The following is a 16,771-nucleotide window of genomic DNA, read 5'->3' on the forward strand; positions in this document are numbered from 1 at the left end:
AAAGGAGTTTTTTTGGGTTCATATTAAAAGCAACGTGAGCAGCAGCAAATTAGTCGTGTTTAGGATACATCAAGGGACAGGAGACAGCAGGTGGAAAAGGATATCAGCATGAGGTGTGAAAGCTGTTGCCCGCCTACATAGGAGAAGTGCCAGGTCATAGACGTGAAAGAACATTGCAAGCTCACAGGTGACAAAAATAATGAAGCTTGTTTTGCAGAAAAAACAGGGAGATAAGAAAGAACATCGCGTGTTCATGGACAGGAAAGAAAATCCTTAACTCGCAGAGCCGAGTGAAAACTGCAAGCTCATGGACAGGCAAGGACTTTTGCAAACTCCCGCTCGAGAATCAACATCAAGGGCATAGAGGAGGAGGCAGCACTGTGGCACAGCGGGTAGCGCTGCTGCCTCACAGAGCCAGAGACCCGGGTTCCAGCCTGACCTCGGCCGCTGTCTGTGTGTAGTTTACACATTTGCCCTGTGACCACATGGGTTTTCTCCAGGTGCTTCGGTTTCCTCCCACATCCCAAAGACGTGCGGGTGTGTGGGTTAATCGGCCCTCTGTAAATTGCCCCCTAGTGTGTAGGGAGTGGATGAGAAAGTGGGACAGCATAGAGCTAGTGTGAACGGGTGATCGCTTGTCGGTGGGGACACGGTGGGCCGAAGGGCCTGTTTCCACGCTGTACCTTTCAATTCAATTCAATTTAATTCAATGTTGCAAATCTGTGAAGGAGAAAGCACAACATAAATTTGTCCGGAAAGATCATCGGCAGGTTTCTGGGACAGAAGAGCATCCCAAGCCTGGACAAGAGACAGTGTCAAAATCTTATGGATGAGAAAAGAGCATCCTTGAATCACAGAAGAGAAAGAATTTCGCAAGGTTGTGATCAGGGAAGAACGTGGCTGCTTGGTGGATGATAAACGACTTTGTAAACTTGAACATGAGAAAGAACAGATGGCCTCACAAACACAGGGGAATCCAATGAGATGACAAATGTCAAAGCCAAGTATCCACTGAAGTCAGTCAATATGAAAGGTTTAAAAGCAGAGCCTTGGACCAGTGCAGTTAATGTAGGGTCACTTCCAAAACATTTTGTGCACTTTAGCATGTTGTCTATCCCACTGAGCGATTCATACATTTTAATTTTCATGCAGAGGGTCCGAAGAATGGTTTGTGATTTTTATCATTGCACTCAGCTAAAAATAGTAAATCAATTTGACAGATTGATGTGACAGAAAAATCAATTGAGTACTTTTTCGCCAATTTTCCCAGCCGTGAAAGTTTCTAACAAGCCTCCTGGAATAGGATGTCTGTTTTCCTTCACTAATTAAAGGCTTGTTAACGAAATAGTGTTCTCAGAAATCAAAGCTGTACATTCTTGTGACCTCATGAATCAACTGTGAGTTATCCTTTGCTTGCATCAGAGGCTATGTGAGTGCAGCACGGAAACAGGCCCTTCGGTCCACCGAGTCCACACTGCACACTACTTCAATGTTATCCCACTTCCTCATCCACTCCCTACACTCCGGGGGCACTTTATAGAGGGCTAACCCACATGGTCACAGTAGAGCTGCTGCCTCACAGCGCCAGAGACCCGGGTTCCATCCTGACTACGGGTGCTGTCTGTCTGGAGTTTGCACGTTCTCCCCATGACCGCGCGGGTTTTCTCCGGGTGCTCCGGTTTCCTCCCACACTCCAAAGGCGTGCAGGTTTGGGAGTTAATTAGCTTTGGTAAAATTGTAACATTTTCCCTCGTGTGTAAGATAAGATGGTGCTAGTGTTCGATCGCTGGTCGGCGCGGACTCGGTGGGCCGAAGGACCTGTTTCAGCGCTGTATCTCTAAATGTCTAAGTCACAGGGAGAATGTGCAAATTCCAGGGTCGTGCTGCTGATTTAGTCCCTCCTGTTTGTGGTTGGCATCTGATACCCAGACACCAAGAGAACTGCTCAGTAAGGCAGGGAACTGAGTGGAGCTACACAAAGGCACAACATGGGAGGTTGTGAGTTTAAAGAAAATGGCAAATGATTGGCATAGCACTTCTCAGCTATCCTGTAATCAGTGTTTTTTTTGTGATACTGGTACCTCTAAAGAGTTAAAAAGCGGATTAAAAAAATTTAGAATTTCAATTTTTACGCTCTTCGATTTTAAATGATCAGTTTTTATTAATAAAGGATTACCAAACAGAAGAGAGTGGTAGACACAAAAACCTGGAGTAACTCAGCGGGTCAGGCAGCATCTCTGGAGAGAAGGAATGGGTGATGTTTCGGGTCGAGACCCTTCAGAGTGAGAGTCAGGGGGACTCCAGCTTTTTGTGTCTGTCTTTGGTGTAAACCAGCATTATCACATCTTTTTTCTATATAAAATGCTTTTCATTCTCTAAAATTAGAAAATATTTAGTGTGTCCTGTCGCTGATACCACCCGGCCAAACTAGAATGGAGTGGCAATGTTTGTCTTTCATTCAACAGGAGTTTAGATATCTGAAGTGGGGTGGGTACTCTGAAATCTTGCTCTTGTGCTTGTCATTACATTTTTGAAGAAGTAGATAATTGAAGGTTATGGGAAAGTGGCACAGGAGAGGGTTTGAGCCAACCACGAACATACAATGGAGGAGCAGGTTAGGGGGGCTGAGTGGCCTACCCCTGCTCCTATTTTCTTAGATTCTTATATTCTGATACAGCATTGATTCCATTCACATCACCTGACAATTGGAAGACAGCCAAGCTTACAGCAATTTCCTCTATGTATTGGACACCGTGTCAATCATTGTATGGATCCCGCTGTCCAAATCTAACCATCCTGATCATCATGCCTGCTTCGCCTTAGCTTGGCGTGGCAAATAAGAAATACAACTTCAAACGAGACACAGGGCGGTGGGTGTATGGAACGAGCTGCTGGAGGAGGTAGTTGAGGCTGGCACTATCACAATGTTTAAGAAGCATTCAAACGGGTAGACACAAAATGCTGGAGTAACTCAGCGGGTCAGGCAGCTTCTCGGGAGAGAAGGAATGGATGATGTTTCGGGTCGAGACTCTTCTTCAGACTGGTACATGGATAGGACAGGTTTAGAGGGGTACAGGCCAAACGAAGAGGCAGGTGTGATAAGTGTAGATGGGGCATGTTGATTGGTATTGGCAAGTTGGGCCGAAGGGCCTGTTTCCATGCTGTATGACTCTATGACAAGTTAGCTTAATAGATGTGTCCTTCCCACAAAGGCCGAGCTGTCTCGCATTTATCGTCCATTTAATCTTCTGAGGGACATTTAATGTAGAGTGGTCCATTCTAAAATGTCACTGGCATGGCCAGATTACAAGGGAGTAGTTTTGCTTGGCCATTTAAGAATCAACCACGTAATTACCATAGGCCAAGTAGTCTTTGGAGTGTGGGAGGAAACCGGAGCTCCCAGAGAAAACCCACGCGGTCACGGGGAGAACGTGCAAACCCATAGTCAGGACACCACCCATAGTCAGGATCGAACCGGGGTCTCAGGCGCTGTGAGGCAGCAACTCTACCACTGTGTCATCCCGAATGGTTGAGGAATGAAAACCAGTTTACTGAGCGGTGGCAATCACAATATGACAATTAATCTGGATGGACACATGACACATTACTTTGGTCAGATCATAGATAGCTTGTAGTGTGGACAGCTCGCAAGCTCTGTTGTCTCCTGAAGTTGATCTTGACAGGCTCCCCTCTTTGTGGAACCGTTTTTTTTTTCTTGAAACCCAAGTCTTTTTGCTTTAGCGCTGCTGAAAACCTCATATCAATCGCCAGCTTAATTATACCTCCAAATTATGGGGAAAGGTTCCTGAAGCGAACTTGTTGTAGCCTCGTTGTCAACCTTGATTAATTGTCTTGGCCTTTCGTTTGCTGGTGATTCTTTGTAAGGTACAAAGCACGTCCCGCAAAGTCAGACAAAAACACAAGATACAGAGACCTGAAGGCTCCTTCAAACAGTTCTTATCAGGCTGTTTCCTCCTTATCTTTGGCCATCCAGCAAGCCCCTTGTTAAGGAACATTGCCCTCACTCCAGTCCACTGCGAAGGAAGTCTTGTGGCAATTCTCCAATGAACCCTCCAGAGAGATAAGTTAGGACAACTAACATTGTCCAATATTTGTGTCTTAGCACAAGTAGGCAAACTGTAGGAATTGATATCAACAATATATATATTATTTCAATTAGTATTCTTGATCAATACAGGGTAGAATGGATTTGGTCAAATATGGGTTAGTTAGGGAATCATGTACCAGAGGACATAGGTTTAAGGTGAGGGGGAAAAGATTTAATAGGAACCTGAGGGGTGGTAGACAATAGACAATAGACAATAGGTGCAGGAGTAGGCCATTCAGCCCTTCGAGCCAGCACCGCCATTCAATGCGATCATGGCTGATCACTCTCAATCAGTACCCCGTTCCTGCCTTCTCCCCATACCCCCTCACTCCGCTATCCTTAAGAGCTCTATCCAGCTCTCTCTTGAAAGCATCCAACGAACTGGCCTCCACTGCCTTCTGAGGCAGAGAATTCCACACCTTCACCACCCTCTGACTGAAAAAGTTCTTCCTCATCTCCGTTCTAAATGGCCTACCCCTTATTCTTAAACTGTGGCCCCTTGTTCTGGACTCCCCCAACATTGGGAACATGTTATCTGCCTCTAATGTGTCCAATCCCCTAATTATCTTATATGTTTCAATAAGATCCCCCCTCATCCTTCTAAATTCCAGTGTATACAAGCCCAATCGCTCCAGCCTTTCAACATACGACAGTCCCGCCATTCCGGGAATTAACCTAGTGAACCTACGCTGCACGCCCTCCATAGCAAGAATATCCTTCCTCAAATTTGGAGACCAAAACTGCGGTAGGTGTATGGAATGAGCTGCCAGAGGAGGTAGTTGGGGCAGGTTTAAGACAGGTACATGGATAGGATAGGTTGAGAGGGATATGGGCCAAACGCAAACAGGTGGGACTAGTGTGGATGGGACATGTTGGCCGGTGTGGGCAAATTGGATTGAAGGGCCGTTTTTCATGCTGTAAGACTCTATGACTCTAAATCCACACAGGAATCCCCTACGTAAAACTTGCTGCATGCAGAACACCAGCCTCACGAGCAGGTTGCGAGGCTGTGGAAGATCTCTTTGTATTGTGACAAGACGTCGCACTTTTGCATCAGTATTCTATGGAGATTCTGCGGAGATTATGCAGCTTTGATTCCACTGTCCCTTTTTTGATTTTTATGATTCATCCTATTGTCGACTGACAAGGGCTGTCTCCGATTACCCTAAAACATCCGATCGAATGAGAAACCAGATACCTTGCTGTCCTGACAGGGCTACAGATCCAAACTGATTTGTCCTATTCATCTGCAAGAGTCAGGGATATTCTTGTCTTAGAAGGTCTTCACCCTGGGCAGAAGCAATAATTGATCTACTTCACTCTTGGGCCCAATATTCCACCCATGAAGTCATCTGCACTTGCCTTTTCTCCACTGGTCCTCACAGTGTGCCGTGTACATAAAAGGGAGGGAGGGGGGAGGAGGGTGGATAAGGAGGGGTTGAGGGGGAAGGGGAATTGGGGAGGGGAGTAGGAGAGGGTGCTACACCAATGCAGGAGAGGTTTGGGCCCAACGGGTCCACTTGGTCTAGTATCCCTCTAAATCTTTCCTTTCCATGTGCCTGTCCAAGTGTCTTTTAAATGCTGTTTATAGTACCTGCCTCAACTAGGTCATCTGGCAGCCCGTTCCATACACCCACCACCCGCTGTGTGAAAATGTTGCCCCTCTCACCTCAAACCTCTGTCCTCTGGTTTTTGATTCCCCTCCCCTCGGTAAAAGACCGTGCACACTCATCCTACCTATTCCCCTCATGAATTTATAAACCTATATAATCATGGTGGCGCAGTGGTAGTCGCTGCCTTACAGTGAATGCAGCGCCGGAGACCCAGGTTCCATCCCGACTATGGGTGCCGTCTGTACGGAGTTTGTACGTTCTCCCCGTGACCTGCGCGGGTTTTCTCCGAGAACTTCGGTTTCCTCCCACACTCCAAAGACGTACAGGTTTGTAGATTAATTGGCTGGGCAAATGTAAAAATTGTCCCTAGTGTGTGTAGGATAGAGAAAATAACTGCAGACAACAGGTAGGGTAAGAAAATAACTGCAGACAACAGGTAGGGTAAGAGTCTGAAGAAGGGTCTCGACCCGAAACGTCACCCATTCCTTCTCTCCTGAGATGCTGCCTGACCTGCTGAGTTACTCCAGCATTTTGTGAATAAATACCTTCGTAGGACAGTGTTAGTGTGCGGGGATCGCTGGTGGGCGCGGCCACGGTGGGCTGAAGGGCCTGTTTCCGCGCTGTATCTCTAAACTAAAGATCATCCCTCATCCTCCTGCGCTCCAAGGAATAAAGTCCTAACCTGCCCAACATCACCCTGTAACTCAGGTCCTAGAGTCCTGGCACCATCTTTGAAATTTTCTCGCCTTTTCTTTTGCTCCTCTTCTTCAACTGGCTTTCCATTCCTGTCCTGATGGTCTAAGCACTAAAGGACATAAGAAACAGAACTTGAAGCAGGCTATTCAACCGCTCGTATCCACTCCACTATTCAACAGAATTGCGTCTAACCTTTTATCTTAGCACTACTTTCCTGCACTTAACTTATATTCCATGACTCTCTTAATATCTAAAAATACGCTGTTTTTGTTTTGATCATACTCAGTGCCTGAGTCTCCACAGCCTTCATTATAGGAAGGATGTCGACAAAATGGAGAGGGTACGGAGGAGATTTACTAGAATGTTGCCTGGGTTTCGGCACTTAGGCTACAGAGAGAGGTTGAACAGGTTGGGTCTTTATTCTTTGGAGCGTAGAAGGTTGAGGGGGGACTTGATAGAGGTTTTTAAAATTTTGAGAGGGACGGACAGAGTTGACGTGGGTAGGCTTTTCCCTTTGAGAGTTAGGAAGATTCCAACAAGGGGACATAGCTTCAGAATTGAGGGACAAAGGTTTAGGGGTAACATGAGGGGGAACTTCTTTACTCAGAGGGTGGTGGCTGTATGGAATGGGCTTCCGGTGGAAGTGGTGGAGGCTGGCTCGATTTTATTATTTAAGAGTAAATTGGATAGGTATATGGATAGGAGGGGATTAGAGGGTTATGGTCTGAGTGCAGGTAGATGAGACTAGGTCAGGGAGAATGGTCGGCGTGGACTGGTAGGGCCGGACAGGCCTGTTTCCATGCTGTAGTTGTTATATGTTATATATGTTATATGTTATATGTTATATGAGTAGTGAATTTTCCATGGTGGAGACATTTCTTCTCATCTCTGTTCCAAATGACCTTATTTTGAGACGGAGACCCCTAGTTTTAGACTCGCCAGCCAGAGGAAACGTCAATTCCAGGTCAACCCTGTCCAGCTCAATAAGAATTTTATGCATTTCAATCCCTTACTGGGCCGTCACAAGTTTTAGCCATTTCCCGCCAACCCACCCAGTGATTAGAGTATGTAGAATATCAACATGGCTGGACATTGAATGTCACTGGGCTGTTTGACTGCTGGTCCATCACAAGCCTGTGTGTACAAATCCAACTAGTTGTAATTTTTTTAATTTATTCATGGGACATGGACGTCATTGGCAATGTCAACATTTATTGTCCATTCATAATTGCTCCTGAAGATGTAAGAGTCGACTACAGTGTGGAATCACAAACAGACCAGATTAGATAAAAATTACAGATTTTGTTCCCCTGAAGGAAATGAATGAAACAGATGTGTTTTATTGTCCGAAACGGAACAATTACATTTTTAATTGCTGTAGCACAACAGATATGTAAACATAGTACTCTGTAAAACCCAAAACAGACAACAAAAGACAGTTCAGTATACATATGTATACATATGTAAGCACATAAACAAACAATAATAGAGCAAAACGAAAATAATGCCCCAAGTCTATGTAGTTTGGAGCATATTTGGAGTTCCTAGTGTTTAATAGCCTGATAGTTGTTGGGAAGAAGCTGTTCCTGAACCTGGACGTTACAGTTTTCAGGCTTCTATACCTTCTACCCGATGGCAGGGGTGAAGTGAGAGTGTGGCCAGGGTGGCGTGGGTCTCTGACGATGCTGGCTGCCTTTTTGAGGCAGTCTCTTGTAGATCACTTCGATGGTGGGGAGGTCAGTACCAGTGATTGACTGGGCAGTGTTCACCACTTTTTGCAATACTGATCATTTAAATGGTGGACATTTTTACAGATGCAAAGAACTGTAGATATTGGAATCCGAGGAAGGGTCACGACCTGGAATGTCGGCTGTCCATTCCCCCTACAGATGCCGCCTGACCCGCTGGGTTCCTCCAGCACTTTGGGTTTTACTCAATATTTATGAGAGAGCTTGACGAAATGGGTTAGAGTAGGTCGTACACGCTGACCAGAGAGTCTAGAGCTGGAGGGTAATAGCTCAGGATAAGAGGTTGATTGTATAGGACTAAGATGAGGAGAAAATTAGTTACTATTTATTGATTTGTTTACTCTCATTAATCTTTAGAATTCCATTGGCCAGAGTGCTCAATATATTGAGTATATTCAAGTCAGGGATCAATGGGCACTCAGGGAATCAAGGGATATGGGGATCAGTTGAGAAAATGGATGGCAAAGGATCTTACTGAAGGACAGATTCAGATCAGTTTAGTTTATTGTCACGTGTACCGAGGGACAGTTGCGCGTTATCCAGTCAGCGGAACGACAATACATGATTACAATCGAGCCATTCACAGTGCACAGATACGTGATAAGGGAATAATGTTTAGTGCAAGGTAAAGCCAGCAAAGTCCGATCAAGGATAGTCCGAGGGTCGTCAATGAGGTAGATAGTAGTTCAGTCTGAAGAAGGGTCTCGACCCGAAACGTCACCCATTCCTTCTCTCCCGAGATGCTGTCTGACCTGCTGAGTTACACCAGCATTTTGTGAATAAAAAGATAGTAGTTCAGGACTACTCTCTGGTTGTGGTAGGATGGTTCAGTTGCCTGATAGGAGACTTGTGTTGAGACTTAACTTGATGAACTCTACCTGCCTCTCTTTTATACCTCTTATATTCAAACTGTAAATAACTGTTAAATTAGGTAGTGGATGTTTGACCTAACATTATTGAAAAACATTTTGCTCTTCTTTTATTGGAATTGTGATTTTATCTATTCCCATTACCGAATGCATGCTTCAATAACAGCTGAGTCAATAGCTAATTGTGCTATTGCATTGGGACAGAAGATACATGGGATTCGATATGCACACATTAAAAATAGTTATGAAGACATTGGAGAAAGTGCTAATTGGATTTGCCCAGCCTCTACCAGCATTGAGAAATTAAAATGATCAGGAAAGACAGAACAGGCTGGGGCTTTTTTCCCTGGAGAAAACAGTGCTGAAAGGAAACAAACACATCTTTGGAGCAGTTCAAAAGCATTTCCAGGTGTGGTGGGGAACTGGAATTTGGGCTCAAGTTATGTTCAATAGGAAGGACAGTGGAAACCTGGGGAAGAATGTCTGTTATCCTTAAAAAACACACAAAGTGTTGAAGTAACTCATGTGGGTCAGGCAGCGTCTCTGGAGAACATGGATAGGTGGTGTTTCTGGTTGGGACCCTTCTTCAGAATGATTGCAGTAACATGTCTTTCAGAAATGCTCCCTGACCCGCTGAGTTACTCCAGCACTTTGTGTTCTCTTTGTAAATCAGCATCTGCAATTTCTTGTGTCCATCTGTAATCCTTACCTGGTGTGGATTGTATGCTCTCCAGACTCATCAATGTGGTTGACTTTCACCACAGTTCTGGGGACAATTAGGGCTGGCAATCTACGATGGCATTGCCAGTAACATCTACGTCCTATGAACCTACCATGTATCTGTACACGTGCATCTGTACACATCTGTATCCCTTATCATGTATCTGTATGCTGTGAATGGCTCGATGAATAATCATGTGTTGTCTTGCCGCCGACTGGTTAGCACGCAACAAAAGCTTTTCACTGTACCTCGGTACACGTGACAATAAACTAAACTGAAACTGAACGAACAAGTAAAAAATGTTAAGAATGTGAACCTCTCTCTCATGTGAACTTGGTGAGATGAATAGCATTGACACTATTGAAGGGAAAGCTGGATAAACACGAGGACGAACGGAATGGAAGAAGATGGTGATCAATGGCAAAGGGGTTGTGGTGGGGTATAACACCAACATGGACTGGGGGTCAGGGTGAATGGGCTGCCTCTGAGCACTGCAGTCTATGCAATTTTATGCATTAATCCAAAACTGACTCCCTGTTGCCCAGCGTGTTAAGGCACTGAAATACATTGTTGGACCCGACTATAACCCTCGGTTGGACGTACTTCCAAGCTGGACCCAGTGGATCAACCCCGGCTGCAAACCTGGTCACTGAGTGGCTGCTGGCTATTTGGACACAGACTGCATCGCTGCTGGTCCCATTCCCCTCCTCACCTGTTACCCATTCCAGCAATGGCGGGTCTCTATTGCTCATCATCTTCCCCGTCCTTCTGCAGCCCACTCCTACAACAGGACCACTGATTAAAATTAGGGGCGGCACACAGTGGTGTGCCAGAGACCCAGGGAAGGCCCTGACTACGGGTGCTGTCTGTGTGGAGTTTGCACGTTCTCCCCGTGACCTGCGTGGGTTTTCTCCGGGTGCTCCGGTTTCCTCCCACACTCCAAAGCCGTACAGGTGTATAGGTTAAGTGGCTTCTGTAAATTGCCTCCTGGTGTGTAGGGAGTGGATGAGAAAGTGGGATAACATAGAACCAGTGTACGGGTGATCGTTGGTCGGTGCAGACTCGTTGGGCCGAAGGGCCTGTTTCCACGCTGTATCTCTAAACTAAAAAGGGAAAAAAAACTGCTGGAGAAACTCTGCAGGATGGTGCCAGAAATGTGGCGACTCTTGTGCACTGCCTCAGTGTAAACTACTCTTCCTACACTTTTGTATTTAAGTATGATTGTGCCTATGTACAGTAGGATTTTTACTGAACTCTGCAAAAAGAGAATTTCACTGCACCTAAGTATATGTGACAGTAAAGAACCATTGTACTCTATCAGGGCTGAAAGTGGAGATTGCCAGTATACAGAGTAGAGGGATGGTGAGACAGGTGAGTAGATGATAAGCAAACCCGGGATGGGCAGATGGAGGGGTAGGGTTTGGAAGGAGAGGCAGGTGGGTGACAGGTGGAAGCAGAGGTAAACAAAGACAGATGAGATCAGGTTGAGGGGGGAGGTGGGGACAGGTGAAGGAGCCACATCTACCATTTGCAACAACTGCATGAAACCAGATCAAGTCTAATTCTCTAAAAATAAATGTCAGTGATCATTGACCTATACTTGAATTTGACAGGGTTAAGGAATGTTACAGTCTGGAAAGTGGGGGAGACAGTCATGTTAGTGCGATTTGTCAGATGGCATGAATCTGGCACGGTCTGTCTGTCTTGGAGCATGCCAAAGATAATGAAACCGATCCACATGAACGGCAAAAAAAATAGGATGTCAATTCACTGGGACTGAGCCAGAGGCTCAGAGAATTACAGGAAGATCCGGCAAAATCTGGGAGGAAAATGTTTGGGGCATTTAAAAATAAACTCTTTTTTTTTTTTTATCGGAAAAAATTATTGGAGATGAGGGTTGGGGAGGAGTGCCGGGTGTTGAAGGTGAGTGGTCTGAGTGGGATAGAAAATGGTTGGGATGGCTAATATTCCTCATAAATACAGATATGTGGAGAGCAGATATCAGGGGCAGCGGTAGAGTTCCTGCCTTACAGCACTTGCAGCACCAGAGACCCATATTTGATCCTGACTACGGGTGCTGTCTGTACGGAGTTTGTACGTTCTCCCCGTGACCTGCGTGGGTTTTCTCCGAGATCTTCGGTTTCCTCCCACACTCCAAAGGCATACAGGCATGTAGGTTAATTGGCTTGGTGTATGTGTAAATTGTCCCTAGTGCGTGTAGGATAGTGATCGCTGGTCAGCGCGGACCCGGTTGGCCGAAGGACCTGTTTCCGCGCTGTATCTCTAAACTAAACTAAAGTAGCTTAAAAAGTCCCTGGGGAGAATTAAATGTCCAAGGAGTTAAGTCTGCAGACAAATGCACCAGTGGCATCTCTATTCTGCAGAGAATCCTAGCATGTTTTAGTGCCCTTTCATTTCTTAATGTGGAAACCGGACACCTGGAGAGTTGTGGTTTATGATATGGTGATGATGTGTGATAAATGGTAAGAATAAATGCTTTCTAATTAGCCAGCAGTGGATTTAGGGAACTTTCCTGTGCACTTAAATACAATTTAAATCGAACTTTACTGTTTAACTCTCGAACCAAGCCCGTGCTCAAGTTTGCAGTAGATTTTGGATTGTAATCTTGTGCAGGCTGGGCTCCCTTGGCAAATGCTAGTTTGTAATCGATGCTGACGGCAGGGTATAAATCAAACGTAGGCTTCAATTGTTGCCAACACTCTGTGCGATGTTGTTCAATGAAGTTACCGTCGTATCCTAAATCTTGCTCATTACTCAACTCACCACCGCTTCCCCCTCCCTCTCAGTTCTCTCCCTCCCGAGTGAGTCCATCAAATTGGTCAACAGACAGCAATTACAGGGCCATAAATCTCAATTGCTGTGAGAGGCTGATGCATCACCTTTCAAATTTTGATTCATTAAGAAGATTGAACTCTTTGCCGAGGCTATTTTCGGAAGAGGGAACAAGAGACTCATGCATTTCAGTTTTACCGGCACCTTACCCCTCCCTAGTACTCGTGGCTCATTTGACTTGCACTAGCAGTCCAAGGAAGGTAAGAGGGCTCTGTTTAGGAAGAGAGTGCGTCAGACTTCAGAGGATGTCGGCAGAGTTGTGTGTGAACCTGGCTGCAGATTGAACGCTGGATGTAGCCAGTAGACAAAGTAGTCCACTGACAAAACTCCTCCCTACGGTCGGTTGGGACGGGCTCCTTCTGAATTATTAAGCAGAGTGGGCAGCTCATCATCTTGGCCACTGAGGCAGTGTGAACAAGCAGCACAGTACTTCTTCAGTGGAGCTGACTGTGGGACCCATTGTGGAACAGAGCAGCTTTGAAGAAACATCCAGCGCCTTTTTTAAGTTCCTGCAAAAAAATAGTTTTGGCATTCAAGTCATTGCAATGCATTCTCGTTGATCCGAAGACAGGATTTTTTTTTTCCCGCGTCAAAGACCTGAGAAGATTTTTTTTTGAATGAAGCATTTACTCTCGAGTTTGAAAATAAATTACCAGCAAAAAAACAAATAAAACATCGGCTGCCTTGCCTTGCCTTACCCTGATTTGAGAATGCCGGTGCAGATCTTTTGCACTATTTCCTTTTCGGCCGACGATGAGGAGGAGAGGAAGCGAGAGGAGAGTTTCGAGCAGTTTTCCGAGGATGGGGAGGATGGCGAGCAGCGGCCGGGCGCCGTCAGCTTCACCGAGTTCGCGGGCTCCACCAACCTGCATGGCATGAACCACATCTTCGTGGAGGGCGGCTGCGGGGTGCGCCAGGTGCTGTGGGGCTGCGCCTTCTTCTCGTCGCTCGCCATCTTCCTCTACCAGGTGATGGACCGGATCATGTACTACCTGGAGTACCACCACATCACGGCGCTGGACGAGATCGACAGCCACTTCATGTACTTCCCGGCCATCACCCTCTGCAACTTCAACCGCTTCAGGCGCTCCGCGATCACTTACTCCGACCTGGCGCGCATCGGGCCGCTCGTCGGCTACACCAGGGGCATGGACCTCGGCTTCGAGGCGGCCGCCGGCGGCGACGACACTCTCCCCCTCAGCATGTACGACCTGTTCAACAGGACCAGCCACCGGATGGAGGACATGCTGAAGGAATGCAAGTACCGCGCACAGGAATGCGGCCCCGAAAACTTCACGGCGGTGAGTAAGGTCGAGTTTGTTTGTTTTGTTCAAAAACCTGAGGGAGCTTTATTTTCCCGCCTCTTCCCGCCGGCCGTCCGTCCGTCCGTCGCTGCAGTGCACGTCACGCACAGCAGACTGGGACCATGAAGCAAAAACATCAAAGCGCTGGAGCAACTCAGCGGCTCAGGCCGCATCTGTGGAAAGATGGCACCTTTCTTTACACTAATGGAGTCGGAGGAGAGGGCAGAGAGCTGGTAGAGAGAGGTGGGGGCTGCCCAACCCCCTGGCGAGTGTATGGGTGGATACAGGTGGAGGGAGAATGGGGGGGATGGGTGGCAAGGGGTGGGGGTGGAAGCATGACCGTTTGACCCAGTCACCCAGCTCCTTCCCACTTTCATCTGCCACCTCCGAGTCCCACATTTTCCCTTTTGTCCTCTTCTCCCTCCCTGTCCCCTTCCACCCACATCCCTCCCTCCAACTTCACATTTTACTCTACTTCTCTCCCTTTTGTCTCCTTTTCACTTCGAGCCTTTGTCACTTACTTCACCCATCTGCCATTCCCCTCACCTGCATCTATCTGTCATTTGCCACACTTTGTCCACCCCCCCCCCCCCCCCCACCCTCTCGCTTTTCATTCTTTCTCCACTCTGCTCCAACAGTGTGATGAAGGGTCCCGACCTAAAACTCTGTCCATTGCCCTCCAAAGATACTACCTAAACCGCTGGGTTCCTCCAGCACTTTGTCATTTCTTTTTGGGAGCAGAAGCGTTGGCGCCGTCAGAATCTTCGCCTCTGTTCTTGCTGACCTGTGAGAATGTAAATATAGAGCTTCCTAAACTTTTGCTGTGAAAGGGTGGTGCTGTGCTACCTCTCCCTTCAAATTACCAAAAATAACTTTTTAAATAGTGGCCCTCTTCACTTTATTTCTCCCAGCCCCCCTCTAATTTTGAAAAAACAGATTCCCCTCTTTCTTAAGGTGTAGTTTTGATGCACTTTCAAAAGGAAAGGAAAGGGGGGTAGTGCTTCGATAGCACTGTGGCCTTGTGCCGACTGCAACTCAAAAGGTAGTACTAAAAGGGCGGCACGGTAGCGCAGCGGTAGAGTTGCTGCTTTACAGCGAATGCAGCGCCGGAGACACAGGTTCGATCCTGACTACGGGTGCTGCACTGTACGGAGTTTGTACGTTCTCCCCGTGACCTGCGTGGGTTTTCTCCGAGATCTTCGGTTTCCTCCCACACTCCAAAGACGTACAGGTATGTAGGTTAATTGGCTGGGTAAATGTAAAAATTGTCCCTAGTGGGTGTAGGATAGTGTTAATGTACGGGGATCACTGGGCGGCACGGACTTGGTGGGCCGAAAAGGCCTGTTTCCGGCTGTATATATATGATATGATATGATATGATACTTCTTAATGTTGAGATGTTCTTTGATTCCCACAATTGCAGTTTGTGCACTGCAAGTCCACAGTGAGGTAACTGACCAGATAATCTGTTTTAATCTGCTTTATCCAATTAAACTCTTTCAATTTCTTTCGTTTGGCCGGTGGTTATTGGTATCGGTTTAGTATTGTCATGTACTGAGATACAGTGCATAACTTTGTGCGCTATCCAGTCCAATCATACTATAAGTACAATCAAACCATACACAAGTATAACGGGTAGTGCAAAGAGGAAGATACCAGATTGTAGAATATAATGTTACGGTATTATCATGTTACAGTTAGAGAGAAAGTGTAGATTTTTTTTAAACGTACAATGTCTGCAGTGAGGAAAGTTGGAAAACCGGGTCTACACCTTGGCTTATGGGAGGACCGTTCTGTAGTCTAATAACGGAGCAAGAGGAGCTATTCCTGAATCTGGTGGTACGTGCTTTCAAGCTTCTGCGTCTTCTGCCCAATAGGAGCGGGGGGGGGGGGAGAAGAGAGAATGACAGGGGTGTAAATGATCCTTGATTATGTTGGCTGCTTTACTGAGGCAATGTGAAATCCTTTAGATTTTGTTTCAGCTTTAAACCACTTCATATTTGTGACTTGTTATCTTGGATGACTGTTTCATCGATCTGAGGGGATGGGATGCAATCGGAGACATGTGCAAGTATCTGTGAGTCAGCAGCTCACTGAGGTTGGATTCAGTACTTTGAGTTGATAATCCAAGCTCTGCTGCAGTGTTGAGCGACAGTGGTGCTGTTGGCAGAGCTGCCTCGTAGATCTGACAAACTATGAGCCCATATGAGGTAACTGCAAATGTCCCGCAGTTTAATTTTGAAGAAGAGCAAGGGAGTTTTCCCCCTGTGCCTCTAGACACTATACGATCCAACAACATTATGGTTGTTATCATCTAAGGTGTTATCACCTTACACCTTGCGAGTACCTGTAGTGTGCAAACTGACTGCTATGTTTCTGAAGTATTCGGGAGTAAACTTCAGAAGTTCTTTGGGATGTCCTGAAAGGAACATAGAACAATACAGTGTAGGAAGGAAATGCAGATGCTGGTTTAAATTGAAGGTACACACAAAATGCTGGAGTAACTCGGCATCTCTGGAGAGAAGGAATGGGTGACATCACCCAAACTGAAGAAGGGTCTCGACCAGAAGCGTCACCCACTCCTTCTCTCCAGAGATGCTGCCTGTCCTGCTGAGTTACTCCAGCATTTTGTGTCTACCATAGAACAGTACAGCGCAGGAACAGGCCCTTTAGCCCCACAATGTCCAAGCTGAAGATAATGCCAAGTTAAAGTAATCCACACATGATCCATTCCCTACATATCCACGTGACTATCTAAAAGCCTCTTAAACACAACTATTGTATCTGCCTCCACCACCACTCCTGTGACATGAAAGGTGCTTATCAAAATGTAAGGTTCTTTTTTTTTGCTCCCTATTT

The 16,771-nt window shown here is 46.3% G+C and overlaps 1 protein-coding gene across 3 annotated transcripts in view; it reads left to right on the forward strand.

Annotated features, from left to right (window-relative positions):
- Nucleotides 1-16,771, forward strand: part of LOC144612040 (acid-sensing ion channel 1-like) — a 655,031-nt gene that overhangs the window by 455,094 nt on the left and 183,166 nt on the right. Inside the window, exon 1 of one of the 3 annotated variants that reach the window (XM_078431519.1) lies at nt 13,297-13,909. The exons of the other annotated variants lie outside the window; for them this stretch is intronic. Within the exon in view, the coding sequence (XP_078287645.1) occupies nt 13,319-13,909 (591 nt within the window). The 5' untranslated portion in view covers nt 13,297-13,318. Of the gene's footprint in view, nt 1-13,296; nt 13,910-16,771 lie in introns of those variants that run through there. 3 annotated transcript variants of the gene reach the window in all.

This window comes from Rhinoraja longicauda, chromosome 42 (genome assembly GCF_053455715.1).
Source record: "Rhinoraja longicauda isolate Sanriku21f chromosome 42, sRhiLon1.1, whole genome shotgun sequence".
NCBI lineage: Eukaryota > Metazoa > Chordata > Chondrichthyes > Rajiformes > Arhynchobatidae > Rhinoraja > Rhinoraja longicauda.